The sequence below is a fragment of the Cavia porcellus genome, unplaced genomic scaffold (genome assembly GCF_034190915.1).
Source record: "Cavia porcellus strain 051 isolate PalLab524CR breed Dunkin Hartley unplaced genomic scaffold, mCavPor4.1 scaffold_1, whole genome shotgun sequence".
In the NCBI taxonomy this organism is placed as follows: Eukaryota; Metazoa; Chordata; class Mammalia; order Rodentia; family Caviidae; genus Cavia; species Cavia porcellus.
In genome coordinates, this window is record NW_026947484.1 from 57,829,686 (window position 1) to 57,850,772 (window position 21,087).

Below are 21,087 nucleotides of genomic sequence, written 5' to 3' on the forward strand. Positions count from 1 at the left end.
TGGTCTATTACCTGCTGTCTCACAGTCCACGAAAAGTTATCCAAATCATCTTTAACTCTGCTTAAAACTTCCCATTCTGATTCAAAGTAAAACCTGCAGTGCTTATAACAGCTTTAAAAGGCCTTATACTCTGTTCTGACCACTGTTCCTGCTTGTCTCTGTGCTTCCTCTATCAGCACACAGCAATAACTTCTGAGAACATCCTTTAGGACTCAAGCCTCACTGAAACCTTACTCTTCTCCCAACATACGAGTCCTTAAATGCTCTGCCCCAAGTTTTTCTTGCATCTTGATTCATTTCATCTTTCCTCAGTGTCACCTTATCAGTAAAGTTCTCTGATCATGTACAAAACACCATGCCTCCATTGTCTCTCTCTCGCCTCTTTATCCCATATGTGCACCGCACTTTCGATCATCAAACACAGCACACATTGCTCAGTCATCTGTTTGCTGTCTGAACCTCCCCCACTGCCACCTACACTCCATGACATTAACTAGCTTGTCTGTTTTGTGGAATGACATATATTCAACAGCCCAAAGAGTATCTGACAAAGGAGGCTGAAGAGTTGCTAACTAATTAGATGTGTTCAAGTTCACTTCAGTCAGTATGGACTGAAAATTAATTTGTCATTCTCAGAGTCAATCTGTATATTCAAATGAAACAGTATTTTAAAGAATTTTTCAAAGTTATCTTTTAACATTTTTACCAAGTAAGGCAAGGTATTCTATCAATTTACCAGTAGGCAGAGACTGAAAGCATTTACACACTCTCCATACTACAGCGAGCAACTGATTTTCTAAAAGGCCAAATTGTAGGTTTTGATTCTGGGAAGATGGTGGAACAGTAAACACCAAAGTAAAAAGCTTCTCTGAGAGAAACAGCCCAGATGCTGGAATATAGCATTCTGGAGAAGACCAGAAGGCAAGAAATGGATCCCCTCAACCCAGGAAGAAACTAAAGTGAGAATGAAAGCCCAGAGAGGGGACGGAAGGGAAGAGAAGGGGAGAGGAGGGGAGGGAAGGGAAGAGAAGGGGAGGGGAGGGGAAGGGAGGGAACGAACTAAGCTGAGAGAAACGGAGAGAAACCAACTGGAAATGCAATCCCAGTGCTACAACTGAGACAGCTAAAGTCTCAGTGCCGAAGCTGGAACCCAGGCCTCTGAAAACCATGGCTTGAATTTTCTGCTGCCGCTGCCGCATCTGAATCAGCACAGCAGGGATAGCCCAAACCAGGTTCCTGTGCCTGGCAGTGCACCCTAATGCAGTGAAGCCTTCAGCAGGTTGACTGACCTGGAGGGGCGGGCCCAGCATAGGCTGCCCAGGTTTGTGTCTCCTTAGCACACTGCAGTGGGCGGGAACATCTAGCCAGCGTGATTCAAACAAACTGTAACCGACAAAGAAATAAACTGGGCCTCCTATATACGCTAATATGGAAGGAACAAAAAGTATGGGAAGAGGGGCTAGGGGTTTAGCTCAGTGGCATAAGCATCTGCCTTGCAGGTGGTGTTGTTGTAAGTTCGATGCCCCGTACCAATAAAAAAGGAAAAAAAAAAAAAGTATGGGAAGAGGGAGCAACAAGAAAGGGTTCTCAGCTCCCAATCCTGAGAAACATGCAATATCAGACACAGCACCAATACACATAAAGCACTATCTCCAGAGCCTCATAGACAAGTTCAGGAATGAAGTTATTAACGACCTGAAGCAAGATATAAGTAGAATAGTTAGAGAAATGCTAAACACCACCCAAGGATAAACAGATGGTGGAAAGGAAGAACAGAAAAAAAAAGGAGAATTGTTTGATGGAGAAAATAGAGAAAACGTAGAATACATGAAGCAGGTTCAAAGAGATTACCAGGAAACTAAAAGCTCTATTGAAAGCTGCCATAACAGCTTGAAAGTAACTAAGGACAGATTATCTGAACTGGAGGACAGATTTGTAATGTGGGAGCATGAAAGGAAAAACTTCTTTAGAATAACAAGGAAACAAGCAATAACAATACAAAGCCTAGAAGATGATGAGAGGATCTGTAACTTAAGAATTAAGAATGTAAAGGAAGGAGCAGGGATACAAATAAATGAACTGCAAAGGCCATTCACAGAAATAATCAAGGAGAACTTCCCTAATATGGGAAAAGGCAAAGATACCCAGATTTATGAGGCATACAGGACCCCAGCCACCTACTACCCAAACAGAACTACACCCAGGCATATAGTAATCAAAATTCCAGAAATCCAATATAAGAACAGAATATTAAACGCTGTCAGAGACAAGAAACAGATCACTTACGAGGGAACACCCATCAGAATTACAACAGACTTCTCAGGCACAAATCATCAAATCACAAAGAGCGTGGGGCAAAATAATTCAACTTTTGAAAGACAATAACCTCCAGCCAAGATTGATATATCCTGCACAACTGTCCCTAGAAATTAATGGAAAAACAAGGATAAAGAGGAACTAGGGGAATTTGCAACAACCAATTCAACTCTACAGAGATTACTGCAGGATATTCTAAAAATGAAAAATACCAAGATTCCAGAAACAGTGGCAGAGAGGCCACAATGAATGGAGCAGAAAGTGAAATGAACACAAAGTGACAATTAATGACAGAAAAAGAGCTCATCAGAAATGAGGCAGAAAAGGTTGGATGGTAGGAACAGCTATTTTGGAGAAAACAAGACATCCTAATATAATAGCTAGTGCTGATTTAATATCATCTTGCTTTTAAGTCCCATCAATAGCTTTTGTTCTTCTGTCTCCATCAGTCTTAACATGTTGTATCTTATTGGATTTTATTATATGTGATAATATAAACAAAAACTTTTATAGACAAGGAGATAACACAGAAACCATTGTTCATTTTCTGTTCGTTGGTTCTAAATACCCTGTAACACTGTCATTCTCTTGAATGGTTTTACATTGTCTTGATATGTTTGGTGCTACAGTATACGAAGCTATATACTCAAAGATTTCAAGGAAAGAGCCACTGTGGTAACTACTTTTATGTTGGGATATCTTGTGGTGAAATGCTATTTTGCTTAAATGGTTATGTTCTGACCTGTACTGTTTTGTTGTTATGTCCTCTTATATCTCAATCTCCTTTTTTATTATTTTTTTTAATGTTTTTAATTAAGGGAAAAAAGTTTTTAAAAAGCAGGATATATTATAGTAACGCACTCTGATTTCCTATTAACTTGATTTGAAACCCTATATTGCTCTCACCATCTTGCTTTGACTCAATTTTACTCTATTCCGTTTTGCTTGATAGTACCAAGTTTGAGAGTATAGGCAACAACTGTGAAGACAACAAGATGCTCTATGACACCCATTCTAGTTTGACTATTATCTTCTTTTGAAGTCCTGTAATGTCTCCAATGTTTTGGTCTTATTGGTTTTGTTCTTTACTGTTTTGTTCAATTTTATTATAACTGATGATCTAGGCAATTCTTTTTAAGATAGCAAGAGGCATTATGGTAACCATTATTGATCACCTTGTATTCTGTTTTTACATTATGTACTATGTCCATCCTTTTGATTTGACTGGGTTTTGTTATGTCACATTTGGTTTTAGTCTCTTCAAAAAAAAAAAAAAAAAAAGAACTGTGGGAGTAATAAAACTCAAAATGTATAATTGTCATTGTAAAAAGAAAGGAAAAGACAGTGCTCTAAAGGATATAACTGCACGTATATTTAAGCGTATTAAGATAATCATATTAGTGAGTTTTTGTTGGATCAATGAACAGAACTGTTTGCAGTCTCACTGTTTGAATGTCCACTTTATATGCTTTAATTTTGTAACTTGAACAACTATTTCTAAGATGACAATATGTAATCTATTAACTAGTGATTTCCTACTTTTTTTTTTTTGAAATTCTGTATAACTTATACCCTTTTTCTTTCTTTCTTTCTTTTTTTTTTTTTTTTTTCTTTTCTTTTTCTCCTTAAATAAAAAAGAAAAGAAAAGAAAATTGCTTGGGCTGAGTCTCGCCCCTGTGCGTGGCCCAACAGCCAAAGTCAAGGTTTCCTTAAAGTGTCCCTAACCAACCCTGACTGTGCGGCACACACTAACATGTGAAGACTCCCAGTGGTTGACCAGCTCAGAAGGGAGGGGCCAGCCTGTCCTGCTCCTGCTTAGGCTCCAGTAGTCACCAGCAGATTGAGAAAAGCAGCAATCCCTAGCCAGCACACTTCAGAGTAATTATAACGAATACAGGAAGTGCCGGGGACCCCACCACACACTTGTCTGGAAGAAACCAGGAACATGGTAAGAGGAAGAAGCAAAAGGTAGTCTCTGGCCTCCAACCCAAGCAGTACTGGGCCAGGAGAGATAAACAAGTAATCAGGAGCTGCACACCTGCAATTTCTGAAGCAAAAGTATCTGACATAAAGAAACAACTTTGTGAAACTATAAAAGAACTTAAAACTGAAATACTAATATAAGTAAAGGAAGATGTAAGAAAAATAATAAAAGAAATGCTAAGTACCTCTCAAGAAGACACACGCAGCAGGCTGGGGATTTAGCTCAGTGGCATAAACGCCTGCCTTGCAACTGTATAGTCGTGAGTTCGATCCCTGGTACCGATAAAAAAAAAAAAAAGACAAAAAAAAGAAGACACACACAGAAGAATAGAGGACAACAGAAAAAGGAGGGAACTCTTCGATGAAGAATATAAAAAAATTTAGAATACATGAAACAGATTCAAAGAGATTATCAGGAAATTAAAAACTCCCATTGAAAGCTGGCAAAACTGTTTGAAAGAAACTAAAGATAGACTATCAAACCTTGAAGACAGTTTTGCAACTTGAGATCGTGAAAGGAAAGACCTCTTAAAAATAACAAGGAAACAGGAAGTAACAATATAAAAGCTAAAAGATGACAAGAGGATCTATAACTTAAGAATAAAAAATGTGAGTGAAGGGATGGGGATTTAGCTCAGCGGCGTAAGTGCCTGCCTGGCAAGCGTGAGGTTGTGAGTTCGATCCCCAGTACTGCCAAAAAAAAAAAAGTGAGTGAAAAAGCAGAGGTAAACACAAATGAAATACAAAGGCTATTTATAGAAATAATTAAAGAAAACTTCCCAAATATAGGAAAAGGAAATGATATTCAGATATATGGGGCATACAGAATTCCAGCCAGCTATAACCAAAGTAGAACAACTCCTAGACATACAATAATCAAGATCCCTGAAATTCAACACAAGAACAGAATATTAAAAGCTGTCAAAGAGGGGCTGAGGATTTAGCTCAGCAGCATAAGCACCTGATTTGTAAGCAGGCAGTCATGAGTTCGATCCCCAGTACCAATAAAAAGAGGAAAAAAAAAAAGCTGTCAAAGAAACAGATCACCTATAAAGGCAAACCCATCACAGCAGACTTCTCAAAACAAACACATCAGAATCACAGCAGACTTCTCAAAACAAACCATCAAATCAAGAAGAGCTTGGAGTAAAATACTGCAAGCCCTGAAAGAAAATAACCTCCAACCCGGATTGATGTACCCTGCAATACTATCTCTCAAAATTAAGAGACACAAGATGCTTCCATGACAAAGAGGAACTGGGGGAGTTCATGACCACCAATTCAACCCTACAAAAATCCTGAGGACATTCTAGAGAGAGAGAAAACAGATCATGGTTTCAGGAACAGTAAGAGAGGGGGCTCAATGAATGGGGCAGACAGTGGAATAAAGGGGAAAAGTAGGCAACCAATGGTAGAAAAATAGCATGGCAGAGATGAGGCAGAGAAGGTTGCCTATAATCACTAATATAGATAGCCTTGATACACTAATAAAAAGAAACACAGGCAAAGTGGATCAGGAGATAGGGTCCATCAAGATGCTCTATAGAAGAATATAATGAACCTAAAAGAGGGTTGATAGACTGAAAGTCAAAGATGAGAATATAATGCGTTATGTGATAGGGAACCAGAACAAAGTAGCTCTTCCATCAGCAGCAGGTTGGTTGGAAAGACATAACACTTTTATGCAATGGGGAACTTCTCAGCTACAAGGAAAACTTTGAGGCTGGTGTAGATACATGCATACAACTTGAGATCATACTCAGGGGTAAAAAGATTCAGAATCACTTAGGTAAATAGCAGGCTGCCTCTCTAATCCAAAAACTAAAGAAGTTAGTGAGATACAAAATGTACAACGCACCCTGTGAAAGTGAAAAGGGGAGGAATTGTCTACAAAGGGAAGGCAGTGGCCACTGTTATCTTGTATCATGATGTAAAATCCATATTGTTTTCATCACTCAAGTTTAGTTGGGTTATATTCTGTTCCAGGTTGTCTGCTCTTACTAGATTTGATGGCATGGACAGCTATTCCAAAGATAGCAGGATATATTATGGTAACCATTTTTTATTTCCTATTAACTTAATTTGAAGCCCTATATTGCTTTCACTGTCGTGTTTTGACTTATTTTATTTGACTCTTTTGTTTGATCGCTGTCTTTTTTGACTGCTTTTTATTAGAATCAGTTTTGTTTGATAGTATCAAGTATGACAGTATAGGCAACTACTTTCATCAAGACAGTAAGATTCACTATGACACCTATTCTGGTTTAACAACCGAAGTCCTATAATGTCTCCAATGTTTTGTTTTTATTGATTTTACTCTGTACTGTTATGTTCAATTTCATTATGCCTGATGATATGGGCAATTCTTTTGAAGATAACAAGAGACATTATGGTAACTATTGTTGATCACCTTGCATTCTGGTTTTAAGTCATGTAATATGTCCATCCTTTTTTTTTTTTGACTGACTCCATTTTGTTTTCTCTCATTTGGTTTTATTCTCTTTAAAATAAATTTTTTTAAAAAAAGATTTTAGGTTTTCAAGGCATTTGCCAATCTCTGTCACCTTACTCACCTGTCTTACTGTAACACAAAAACTGCTATAGACCACTCATAAACAAATGAGTGTGGCTATTGTGTGGCACACAAATAAAACTTTATTTACAAAACCAAGCTGAAGGCTGGCTTTGGAACATGGTCTGCAGCTGGCCTATTCAAACTCTGAGGTGCATTGTTTAGGTTTAAATGACATTCACATAGGTTCAGATTTTTATCCAGGAATTATACATTATAGGCAATTCAGTATTCAGTATTGATTATTGTTTCAAACATCTTATAAATATTATAAAAATTGTCAAGTATACTAAGAGAACTAGTATAATCATATTACCTGTGTTTACTCCCCCAGTCAAAATCCAGGCTCCAGTTGTAACTGCAGCTTTAATAAGACCCTTTCCAAGCAACTGTTTGATTCGTGGGTGAAGTTCAAATTTCTGCATTCCTCCATGAACAGAGATAACAAGTTTTGGTAATTCCATTTGCCATTCTTTAAGCAGAAGTTGCAGGATGATTTCAGGTTTAGTGTCATATGATAGCCTCACATACTAAAATAAAAAATATTTTAAAATAACAAAATAAATTTGCCCATAAGTTTCATAATGCAACATTATCTTACTTTAGGAAAAAATATATTTCAATCAGATTACATAAGAACAAATTTCAAAGGCTCCTTCAAATGTGTCCATATTCCCAGTCCCAGGCATAAACAATTGCAGTGATTTTTTATTTTTATTTTTGGAGACAAGGTCTTACTACATAGTTCAGGCTGGCCTTGAACTCATGGCAATCCTTCTGCCTCAGCCTCCCAAGTGTTGCGATTACAATCATGTGCCACCATGCCCCCAACACAAGTGATTTTAAAGTTGGAAATATTCTGTGAGGTCTAAAGATGTAGTGGCACTCTATATCTATAAACATTAAGACACAAATGTTACTTTGTTTATACTCAATCACCAATTAACCCAATTTACTAATTTATCCACAGTATTTCTGCCTTACTTAACCATGAGTGAGTCTGAGTTCAATACCCAGTACCAAAAAACAAAAACAAAAAAACCCCACACATTATGCGTGAGAAACATTAGGACCAGTTAAAATGATTAGAAAACGGAAGAGAAGAACTATGAGAGCAAAAGTGGAAGCTTCTAAGACTTGCTGGAGAAATAAATACTACAATTTCTGTTTTAAAAGTTCTACCAATGATCTGGACCATTTATATCACAATTGTGACTACACCATAAAATGTAAAAAAGGTATTTTAAATATAGGTGACTATTTGTGTCACTGGAAATAAATATATTTATTTAAAGTAAGAAATAATCAGAAAATCTCAACACTTTTAAATGGAGGGCTGAAGCTATAACTCAGTGGTGAATCATGTACTCAGCAGGTATAAGTTCAATCTTACAAGTGTAAGTTGGGTTCAATCTCCAGTACATTAATAACAACACACACAACACAACAAAACAAAACCCACAACTATCGTGTTCAGATGGATTCAGCTATTAAATTTCTAAACAGTCATTCTATTAAAAAGGCAATGTGGCACATTCCTATAATCCCAGCACTCCAGAAAGCTGAGAAAGGAGGATCACAAGTGTAAGTCCGTACTGGCAATTTAGTGAGACATTGCCTCAAAATGAAGCAAACAAACAAAAAACCACAAGTAAGTAAGGGCTGAAAGTCCAGCACAGTGTGAAAGCCCCAGGTTTGACCACAACACCATCCCAATGAATGAATAACTGAAATAGAAGGGATATATAGCTTAATAATATAGTGTTTGCCTAATATGTGCAAAGGCTTTGGGTTCAATACACACCGTCAGATCAAGAAAAAAAAAGGAAATAGAAAATAAGCGACTGCATATGTTGAAAAGTAACTTTTGATTCAAACATTTTTAAATTTTTAATGACATCACAAAACACACTTGAATAATCACTTTAATTCATTCTTTGTCTAAAGCACACAGATGCTTAAAAGCAAACTTCAAGTATGCAGAAGATACAAGATATAATTTTAAAATCATCTCTAAGGAAAGTTCCTTCCAAAAATGGTGACTTGCTCATTCCTTTATAGTGATGAAACCAACAAAGACTTTGCAACAACAAATGAACCCTAAAAAAAAATCAGAATTCTCCAAAACTGAGTAGATCTCAGGATCCCATAAGACTGCTTTAATACATAGGACTTGTTCTACATTAAGTCTGTCTGCATTATGTTTATTTAACTGATTGTTATGCTTGGGCATATAAAGTAAAACCACTAGGTAAGGATTTTCACATCCAACAATGACAGACAAGATCATTTTGGATGAACTGTCTATTGAAATTACAGAAACCAGAAGAAAAATAACATATGTTTCAAGGCATTAGAGAGCTATGAAATCATACTCAGCAACAGAATGAAGTGAATTATTAACAGACACAACATATGTATGAATCACAAAACCATTGTGCTGAGAGAAGCAGATGCCGAAGAGCACCCATTTATATGATTCCATGTATACAAAATTCAAGAAAACACAAGCCCAAGGAAACTAAGAAAATTTGGAAATAATGAATTGCTTATCTTATCACTATGCAGAGACAGGCAAAATAATACAAAGGTTATGCTTTAAGATAAATTACTAAGAGTATGCTGTGGGGTTTAATGCACACAGAATAAAGATTCATGCTAACATATACACCTAAATCACAAGGGAAACAAATACAGAAAAACTGGTAAAAGTACTCATTTGTGATACACAGCAACAAATTAAAATATATTTTATAGCATTTATTAAGAATAGTACTCTAAAAAATAGAAAATGGATTAAACAGCATGTTAGTAAAGAAGGCAGACAATTTTTTTTTTTTAAATCCTAAAGGAAACAAATAAGTGAAAAAATAGATAACTCTTAATATGACGCTAAGTTTAAACTCAAATATAAGAATTTAAATTTTAAAACCAACCATATACTGCTAAAAAGACACTTCATTTGGTGTTTGTGACTAGGTCTCCCTAAGTTACTAGGTCGCAAACTCCTGGGCTCAAGTGATTCTTCCACCTAGGTCTCCCAAGCAGCTAGGGCTAAGAGCACGCAGCACCCATGCCTATAAAGACATCTCTTATTTAACATAAGAAAAAAAAAAAAAAAAACTGAAAGGGAATAAGGGTAGTTTAGCTATTCTTTCAGAAAAAGTAATCTGTGTCATTGTTAGATAATAAATATTAGCTTCCTATAACTGCAACTACTCAGAAGCCTAAGACAGGAGATTCACAAGTTCCAGGCCAGCGTGGGTAATTTAGCAAGCCCTGTCCCAAAAAAGGGGCTGATGTAGTAGCTTATGTAAGCATGCAAAGGTGCTGCATTCAATCTGCAACACTACAGTATGAATATATATATATATATATGCTTACTATATTTAGGTAACAAGACAAATAAAATATAAAAATAAAAAATCAAAGTATGTGACGACATACCTTAGCTCTGTAGGAATGAGAACCTCCTTGAAAATTGATGACTCCGTAAGCATCTGTTGGGCTCTGTTCTGTATGCTTTTCCACAGACCATTCTTCTACTGCCTGATTAAAATGGTCACCCAATTTCACATCTGAGTATTTCATGGCAAGGCTTGCAGTAAAACAAGCATGCTGCTTGACCAAGCGACCACAAAAACACCTATTGGGAAAAAGTCAGGATTATAAGACCTTCTGGAAAATTAGAATGAAAAAATGAATTAAAATGAATACACTAATGAACAATAATGAAAATTTTTACTTATTTTAGACTATCAAGTGTCTATACATTAGTATAAGATGACACATCATCATCCAGATTTAGTATGGGATATCTACAAAATGTGGTATAGCCATGTAGCAGAAATCATTTTCAGCAACAGAAAGAAATGAATTACCAATACAGAACAATATGTATGAATCACAAAACCACTGTGCTGAAAGAAGCCAAATGCCAAACAGTACCTATATATATGATTTCATGTATACAGAATTCAAAAAAACCAAATTGACCAAAAAGTGGTCTTGTATTTGTCTGAGGCTTGAGGCAGAAACAGGGACAGCATTTTGCCTGAAAGTACACAATGGACCACAATGCAATAAACTGCAATCTAATACAGCCAGGGGAGTCTCACTGGTTTGACAAAAATCTTAAACTCAGATCAATTGGAGCAAGCCAAGGCAGTTAGTTTGTTTTACAGAAAACAAAAGAAGACACCTACAAAGAGTTTCAAATACCTGCAGAGTCTTCTATGTAAGAATAAACTATTCAAAGTAAAGATAAGAACTAATGGACAGTAGTATGCCAAGAAATTCCTGAAGCTCACAAGGAGCAGAGAACAGGGTAGGCTTCCATGGGCTAGAGTGGAGAGATCTCACACATACAGAGTTCTGAATATTTAGGACTGCATTTAGACCTAGACAGCATGTGCCCTGATCATTAATAAACATTCTCACAAAGAAAACTGAAGGCCAGATGGCTCGCTAGTGAATCTCACCAAAATATTTAAGAGGAAACAGAATCAATTCTACATATATTCTTCCAAAGAATATAACAGAAAACATTTCCCAATGCATTTTAAAGGTAAGACACATCCTGACTTAACAAAAGGTTAGGCGTTACATATAAAACTAGACCAGTATGCTCATTAGGATAAACACAAAAAACCTTCATAAAATATTATTAAATTGAACCTGGCTGTGTATTTTTTAAAAACTATTTCAAGGAGAGTTCATTCTAGGAACAGTCATAAATTTACCATATCATAAAATGAATCGGAAAATGGGCAATCATGCTGATAGATGCAGAAAAACTCCACATGTTCATTAGGAACATTTTCAGGAAACTTCCTCTATACCAATTACATAATACTTATGAGATGCTACCAATGAGCAGCATGACAAGCTGCCCTGTGCTTCACTCACTTATCACTGAACCTAAGGAGAATCTTGGGGACTCCTGACACAACAGTGGACAAGATATGTACAACAGCTGTTTTCAGGCACTGCTTATGTCGTAGTATGGGCCACTTCCCTTGAAGTGAGGGTGATACTATACACACATCCTGCAAACCCCAGGACCACATAGGCTGAGAGTGTCCTCAGCCACTGTGTGCAGGTGCTGCCATGGCAGGGAAGCAGAGAACAGAAATACTGGAACTTGTGGCAGGGCATCAGAGAAGACCAACTCCAGAGAAAAGAAAAAGAAACTCACTTGAGGGTTCTCCATGGGTCCCTGGTATACCCATGTCAGGCAAGACTCTGTGATGCCCGCAGAAATCACCTACTATGGGGCTCAGCCCTGGCTCACAATCTGAGACTCACTATGGTTATGTTTACAGTGAAAGACATCACTGAGTACTTTGAACATTCAGTCAAAACCTCCAAAAAGAGTTCAAAATAAGGTCTGCAACTTAGGATGAAGTTCAAAATAGAAACAGAATTGCCCGAACAAAGAAAATCACACCTAACAGGACAAATGAATCTATCAATAATTTAACCAACAGCCAGATCAAAACTGAACACTCTAGAGGAAATAACAGAATCAAGACCTCATAGTAGATCATTTACAATTTAAAAAAATTACTAGACATATGAAAAAGAAAATGTGATCCACTGCCAACAGAAAAAACAGAAATGCATTCTAAATAGTGCAGAAAATGGAATTAGTAAACAAAGACTTTAATGTACATATGATGAATTACATTAAAAGATGAAGGCATAGATGGTCAAAAGTGGACATTAGCAGGGAATTTCAGCAGTGAAATGAACTAACAAAGAATCAAGCAAATTGTAAAACTGACAAATGTAATGTGTAAAAAGTTTACTGAATAGGCAAAATAACATACTGGCAATTGAAGAAATAAGAGCTAATGAACCCAAAGAAAGATAAACAGAAAATAACCAATTTGATAAACAAGATCAGCAGAAAGTAAGCAAGCAGGCAGGCAAGCTGGCCACAGTGACCTGTGGAAAACATCAAATACTCTAATACATGTATAACTAGAGTCCCAGGAAGAAGAGAGAGAAATAGGGTAGTAAAATATTTTAAGAACAGTGCCTGAAATCTTCCTAACTATGGGATAACATCTAACTAGCAGATATTTAAAGAGTAAGCTCAGTAAGAAGAACAAGTTCAAAGAGAACATTCTCAGGTACAGTATAGACAAGCTGCTGAAAATCAAAAGTACAAAGCAAAAAAACTTTCAAATAGCCCCATTTCATACTGGGGGAAAACAACACTGATGACAGCTGCCTTTATGGTAGAAACAGGAGCCAGAAGATAAAAATACATACAGAAATTTTAAAAAAACCTCAACTGAGAAGTCTCTATTCAGTGAAAGTATTCTTTAAATTTGAAAGTAAGACATCTTCAGATGAATCAAACTGTAAAACTACATTTCCAGTACAGCGACACTTAATGAGACACTAAAGGAAGCTCTTCCACCTAAAGGTAAGACACTACAAGAATGTCCCATCTGTGGGAAGCGATGAATGGAACTACACTGAGTAAATTACAGGGGCAAACAGAAGACTGCCAAGTTTGTTTTCTTTTACTTTACCCAGTAGATTGGAAAACTATGTACCTAAAAATAAATTCATTCTATCCACTTTTGTTTGCAGCCTACCAACCACAGACTTTCTCTTTCTCCTTTATTTCAGACCTTAATGAATTATTACTACTATTCACTCATTTGCTTAGGGAAGAAATAAATCTTGAGTTCCATACTCAAATCTTCTCTTTCCCTCACACCCTACTGTATTTATCTCAGTAATCCTCTCAAGTATATCTAATTCTCTTCATCATCATAGCCACTATCTTAATTCAGTTTTTGCTACAATTACTCCAAAACTTTTGGAACTGGTCTTTTTTTCCTCCTAATCCAATGATCTCAAAATACCAACTGCTCTTACAAAAAACAAAACTAAACAAAAAAGAAAATCCAGCATTCACTCAACTATCTAATTACTTTAAATAAAACAGTAAAAATGTTGCATGGCAACAGAGCACTGAGATGACCTGGACTCTATTACTTTGCAGGCTCAGTTCTCTCCAATCCCAACTTGCCTTTCCTATTTGGTAGGTTCCTAGAACTAAAACATTTTTAACTGTCAGGGCTCCCCACAACTGCTCTCTCGGTCAGAAAACCTATTCCTTCTACCTTTACTCACATCCAACTTTAGAACTTAAAGATTTATTTGAGTTTCAAAAAGTAGTATCTACTCTTCCAACTCCAGATAAAGCATCTTTCAAACGTAACAGTATGTGAGTTTTAGTCCACTGTATCTAACTAGTGTTTCTAACATACTAGTTTTGTTTACTTTTCCAATTTTGTGCAGTGTAGTTATAGTAAACATACCTGACAAGTTGCTGACATATCTGACATCCTGGAAGGCATCTATAAAATATGAAAAGGCAAATAAATTATTACATCAAAAAATTTTGTTAGGCCAAACTATTTTAAACTATATAAAATTGATACAAAAATATGAAGCCAAGGAAAATTTAGTTAACTTAATTTTTCAGTTGTATACCCTGATTTATACATCAAATAAATTTAACTCAAATTTCCATATTTTAAATATAATCAGTTTTAATATAAAATCTAGAAACTGTTATCACCTAAAAACGTAACATTTATATGTAGCAAAATCTACCAGTAGTAAAGTCTAAAAGCAAACTGAGAAAGAAATTTTTGCAAAGGGCTAGTTTCACAAATACATACAGAGCTTTCTCAATTTTAAAAAATCCAATATAAAAAGGAAAATTACATAGACAGTTCACATTAACATGAAAAGAGATTTGAGTAGCAGATATTTTACAACATCATAAGACAATACCTTCATGAGAATATGAAGGAAGTTTTGTATGTGCCAGTAGGAATGTGTAACACCATTTCTACAGAGAGCAATTTGAAAATATTCATCAAAATAAAATGCAGAGTTCCTTACACACTACTCATTTTAGTTCTAAAATAGGGGCTAGAACATATCTGAAGTACATGTACGAGTGTAATAATACACTGCACCATTTTCTTCTAATACAGAGAAAACCTAAAAATACTGCAATATTCATTAATAAGAGGCTACTAAAACAAATGATTCTGACATAACTAACATGCACTGATCAAGAACAAAGTAAAAGGGCTGGGGATTTAGCTCAGTGGCGTAAGTGCCTGCCTGCTAAGTGCAAGGTCATGAGTTCGATCCCAGTACCAAAAAAAAAAAGAACAAAGTAAAAGCTCCACCATAACAAATCAGACAACAGGCTAAACAGTAAATATTTTAAGTGGGGAGGAGGAGGACATATAAGCATTTGCTTACACATGTCAAGACTATATCCATTTCTGGACAGTATCTCAAGGAATAGATAATACTGTATTATTTTGGTACAGACAATTTACAACTAAAGCAGAGACATGGAGAAGAGACTTTCACAGCAAAGTTTGAACCAGGTACATAAATTATTTATATAAAATTAATTAAAACCCAACTACTACAGAAAGTGAGCAGCTGACATTGATTATAAATTATGCCTCATATAAAAGATTACAGCTGAAGCTACATAATAACATCTTGAGATTTAACACCTGTCAACTGCTTTTCTTTTTTTTTTTTTTTTCTTTTTGAGAAAAGGTCTCACTATGCAGTTCAGGCTGACCTTGAGCTCACTTTGTAGCACAGGCTAGTCTCGATCTTCCTGCCTCAGCCTGGGATTATAGGTGTGAGTCACCACGCCTGACTCTTGCTTTTATTATTTGAACTAAAAAAAAATTATACAAAATGAATTTGTTTCTAATACAATCTACTTTTAATAATGTGAAACCATAACTTTCTCTGGAAGTGTTTTAATTTAGAATTCACATGCTGAACTAAGATCAAAATTCTAATCTCATCTTTATAAATAACCAGCCATGTGACCTGATGTCAAACTAACAAACATGTTTAATAAGTAGTAAAAATTAGAATACATCACAGAATCTGATTCTATGAAAAGACATTAAACCTATCTAATAATCTCAGAAGACTTAAACATTCACAGAACTTATTTAAAATGCTGGTGTGTTTAAAATACAAAATATTTGGGGCTGGGGGTTTAGCTCAGCGGCATAAGCACCTGCCTTGCAAGCAGGCGGTCGTGAGTTCGATCCCCGGTACCGATAAAAATGAAAAAGACAAAAAAAAAAAAAAAAAAAAAAAAAAAAAAATACAAAATATTTTTAGTAGTAATCAAGTAAATGTAAACTGAAATCATACCCTATGCTGAGACCGGTTATTACACACACCTGTAACCCCAGCACTCTAGGAAGTTGAGGCACGAAGATTTTAAAAACTCAAGCCCAGCTTGGGCAATTTAGCAACTTTACCAAAACTCACTCTCCAAAAAAAAAAAAAAAAAAAAAAAAAGATTGTGGAGGTAACTTAGTATAAAAAGTTTTGGATTCAATTGCCAACTAAAATTTTTTAAAAAGGCATGTATGTATATAATCATAATCCTAAAATGACAATTACTGTCATTAAAAATAAATATAAGGCCCTGTTACAATAGCATGAGCCTGTATCTGGTCCCAATACTTGAGAGGCTGAGTCAGGAAGATCACTAGTATCCAGGAATTCATCAGTGGCCTAGACAACACAGTGAGACCTGGCCTAAAAGAGGCAGGGAGGGAAGGAAGGAGGGGTGAAGGAGGGGTGGGGGGTGGGAGAGAGAGAGAGAGAGAGAGAGAGAGAGAGAGAGAGAGAGAGAGAGAGAGAGAGAGTGTGTGTGTGTGTGTGTGTGTGTGTGTGTGTGTGTGTTGTACTGTCCTTTTCCTTGAAATGGTCGAACATGTTACTTGAGCCAATATTTAGTAAATCAAGCATTCTTACTGTTAGTGATAATATATACTGTTTCTGACATTACATAAATGAGCAAAGGCTTACATTTTAAAAAATATTTTATCCACAAAAATACTCATTTTGGCCTAACCTTAATTTGTAAAGGCTTAAACCTGAAAACAACTCAAAGGTCTAGTAAAAGAACAGACATATAAATTGTGATATAAACACTAACAGAATATTAACTCTTTTACAAAATATCTGTACAATGAAAAATATTATTTAATATTTTATTTAAAACCAGACTCATTTTACGCATAGAATGCAGCAATATTTTAAAACAAAAGCTATGCAGAGGGAAGATTAAAATAGAAAATAATGCTGAGTCCAAATGGCCGGCTGGTGTGACAAAGTGCTGTCTGTTTTGGAATAAGAACAGTGAGAGATACTGTAACTTAAAAGAGATCTTTTTTTTTTTTTTTTTTTTTTTTTTTTTTAATCATGTCAAGAGTAATGCAGCTAGCCAAAGTAAAACTTGAAGAAAGACAATCTGACAGGGAACAAGGTTTGGCAGAAGATGGGAAAGCTAAATGTCTTTGCCAATGTCTTTGCTTGTGAAGAGAGGTGCTTTATTACATGGCTAGGAAATATATATAGTATCTACAATTGTGCTAAGCTTTTATCTTAGTTTTAAGCCTCAGGAAAAAAAACTAAGTAAATCACTTTTTAAAATATTTGAGCAAGTATCTCACAGGATCTAGTTTTTTTTAAATGATAATTTTTCCCCAATACTTTAAAGACAAAAAATAATAAAAACAGTGGAGTTTGGTGGCTCACACCTGTAATCCCAGCACTTGGGAGGCTAATGCAGGAGGATCATTTCGAGTTCAAGACCAGCCTGCGCTACAAAGTGAGCTCAAGGCCAGCCTTAACTGCATAGTGAGACCCTGTCTCAAAAAAAACCACAAATAATAATAAAAACAAACAGAATCAGAGATACTGATGGCCTCTGATTACAGGTTTTCTATAGGGAGATCTATACATCACATAATGGCAAACAAAGAATGACTATCCGGGAGCTGGGGCCGAAGCTCAGTGGTGCAGACGTGCCTACCATTGGGCAGGCCTTGAGTAAGATGCCTGGCACAGAACAGAGGGATTAAAAAATACCAGACTGTTGGATTCACACTGTGTCTTAATGTGAGCCTATTCTGTGTATTGAACAGATGCCCCCAAAACAAAAAGACATACAAACATTTTTAAGTTCGCAAGAAGGCTGAGTATGTTTTTAAAAAGAGAGCCTTAACAACATCTCTGATACATGGGCATGACTGAGGTTCAGAGACGGTGAACACTTGGAAGAGGGCTTTTATGCTATGAATGTCATTGAGAATGCCAAAATCCAGTACTGTACCTTGTAATACTGTTTCTTCTCCCATTCCCAAGATATCAACTAACAGTAACTATCAAAATTAAAACTACAAATAATTTAATCATTTGTTTTCAATAAATAAGCAGAACTATAATTCACTTCTAAATTTTTGGAAAACCCCGAAAAAACCAAAGGAATACATACCTGTGAGGGTCCTTGGAACTTGGAATGATATATACACACTCCCTCTTGGTCAAAGTGCTTTCTATCCAGGATTTCTGGGACTAAAACAAAAAGATTTTTTTTAAGAATGGTTTAAGTTACCCACTAATTTAATGATAAATACATAAAAACAGTTCCAGCTAGATGTAGTGGTGCACACATGTAATCTCAGCTACTTGGGAGGTGAAGGCAGAAAGGTCACAAATTCAAGGACACTATAGTGGACCAAAGCAGACTGTCTCAAGGAAACATTGGGGCAGAGCAACTTGTATGGTAGTCAATGAGAAGCCCTTGGAATTCAATCCTGAGCTACACAAATCAAAACAAAGGAAATAGTTTTATACTATTTAATTTTGTTTTAGTCCACTAGTTACTACATACTATACTCTTATTGATGACAGTACACATACAACATTAAAACAATCCCATCTGGGGCTAGGGATTTAGCTCAGTGGCATAAGCACCTGCCTGGCAAGCACAAGGTCATGAGTTCAATCCCTGGTACCGAAAAATAACAAATAAACAATCCCATTTAAATCCAATGTGATTTAACAGTGCTGTGCCAGAGAAGAAAAACGAAATCTGATGAAATTCTCACCGAAAGCTAAAAACCTCAAAGAGGTGTGGACCCCATTTAAAACACAACTAAAAGTAACTGTCAGATTTAATTAAAAAAACAAAACCCAGCTAAGATAATACGTATTTCTATGATAAATACCTAAAGCATAAAGGCGCAAAATAGTTAATGGTACAGGTATTTTAAAAAGGGGTCCCACAAAACATCTCATCAAAAGAAGTACCAGAAAAACATATGCTTATCAACAATGAAGGTAAAGCATGTTGTAACATAATTACAGGTAATCTACACCTGCTATTTAACAGTAAGATTAACCAAATAAAACGAGCTCAAAATACATAAAGGAAAAATTTACAGGGTATATAAAGTTAGGTTCACAGTACAAGATTTCTTAATTTACTGAAAAAGTCAATTTTCAAAAAATAACCAAGAAAGGTTTTTGGTTTTAACAACACTACCAATGAGCAAGACTTAATGAACATGTGGCTACTTCTATGTGTAACAGAAAAACTGTTAATTTTTCTCAAGCCCACATGGGGAATTTTACAGAAAATGATCATGCACTTGATAAAGCATGATTCCATGAACTTTCAGACAATGACTACTCTCAGATCATACTCACCAACCACAATGCAATCAACACAACATAAATAAAACTGAGTCTTCATTATTTGAAAGTACTTTGAGAATCAAAGATAAAAATTTAGAATTCTTGCTAGGTATGGTGTCACAGGCCTGTTATCCTAGCACTTCAAGAGGCTGACACAGGAGGGTCACTGTGAGTTCAAGGCCAGCCTGGATCACACAGTAAGCCTGTACTACCAAAGCAAGACACTGTCTTTCAAAAAAAAAAAAAAAATTTAAATTCTTAGACATGAACTATGAAAATTACATGCATTTCAAACTTGTACAATGCAGTCTACACCATGCTCAAGGGAAAAGTATAGCCTTAAGCATTTATACTAGAAAACAAGGGCTGAAAATTAATGAGCTGTTGTCCAAATTTAAAAATATACTGAAAGAATAAACTCAAAAGAGATAAAGGTAAAGGAAAAAAGAAAAAACAACCCCTAAAAGACAAGATAAGGTAAAAAGCTGATTCTCAGCACAAATAGGAGTATAGCAGGCTATTCTGTTCAACAACTCTTGTTTCACAACATTCTGAAACATGAAAGAGGCATATTCTTGGTATACTGGGGAAAACCAGTGAAAAGTTTTCAAGGATTTTTCATACTATCCTTTCATTCAATAAACCTGAAATTATTTTTAAATCAGAAAAATAAACCTGAAATTATTTTTAATCAGAAAAATCTGAATCCCTAGGGGCAATGGTGGTGAACTTATGGCATGCGTGGTTACTGTGTTTCTTTTAAAACAAAGATGTTAATGTATGAGCTGTTTTTTAAAACTCAGTATTTCAGGTGAATGTACTTCAATTAGGCAGAAGCAAATTATATGGCCAACTAGCCATAAAAAAGAAAAATAAATCACACCATCACTTCCAAACCTAAAGCCTTTTTTTTTTGGGTCTTCTTCCTTTTCATCGGTACCAGGGATCGAACTCACGACTGCCTGCTTGCAAGGCAGGCGCTTATGCAGCTGAGCTAAATCCCCACCCCCACCTAAAGCCTTTTTATCACCAAAATTTCCTATACTCTAGGTTCCCTCCAGCACCTTTTACTTTAAGTGAACTCTTGTTATCTCCTTTTTTAAAAAACTTTTAACTTTTTATCAGTACCGGGGATCAAACTCATGACTGCCTACTTGCAAGGCAGGTGCTTATGCTGCTGAGCTAAATCCCCAGCCCCCAACTCTTGTTATCTCTTGAAGAATCTGCCTCTTTCACATCATTCTGAAAACAAGTGGGGTGGAAGACAGGAGAGGAAGGAAATCTCCAGCTTCACTATAAGACATGTCATCTTGCTCCGAGTGTACACTACGGCCACCTACATGCTGTCAACATAACTAGCAAAAGCAAAACAAGGCCCACTGGATTGACTTTAAAATCCTGATCATGAACCGCAAATCCCACTGTTTCCCTGCTGCATCCACCTTCTCACTCTCTTGGATCTTGGATTTCTTATCTCCTTTCCATAAAGTTCCAATCCTCCTTCATCTGACATTCTCACTCTCACTTTCCATTTCACTTTGACATAGAAGCAATCCAAAGAGAACTGCAGCCAATCTCTTCCCAGCCCACAGAGTATCCAGAGAAGGTGTGAGGGTGTTTTTCCCTATTTCACG

General features: G+C 36.1%; 1 protein-coding gene across 4 annotated transcripts in view; it reads right to left on the reverse strand.

The window, feature by feature from the left end:
- The window catches only part of Trpm7 (transient receptor potential cation channel subfamily M member 7), a 98,898-nt gene that overhangs the window by 63,583 nt on the left and 14,228 nt on the right, over positions 1–21,087 (reverse strand). For all 4 annotated transcript variants that reach the window (XM_063248631.1, XM_063248617.1, XM_063248626.1 and 1 more), the window contains exons 2-5: positions 18,249–18,328; positions 14,215–14,253; positions 10,319–10,517; positions 7,188–7,401 (exon numbers count right to left, since the gene is read on the reverse strand). In XM_063248631.1, the coding sequence (XP_063104701.1) occupies positions 7,188–7,401; positions 10,319–10,517; positions 14,215–14,253; positions 18,249–18,328 (532 nt within the window). The remainder of the gene's footprint in view (positions 1–7,187; positions 7,402–10,318; positions 10,518–14,214; positions 14,254–18,248; positions 18,329–21,087) is intronic.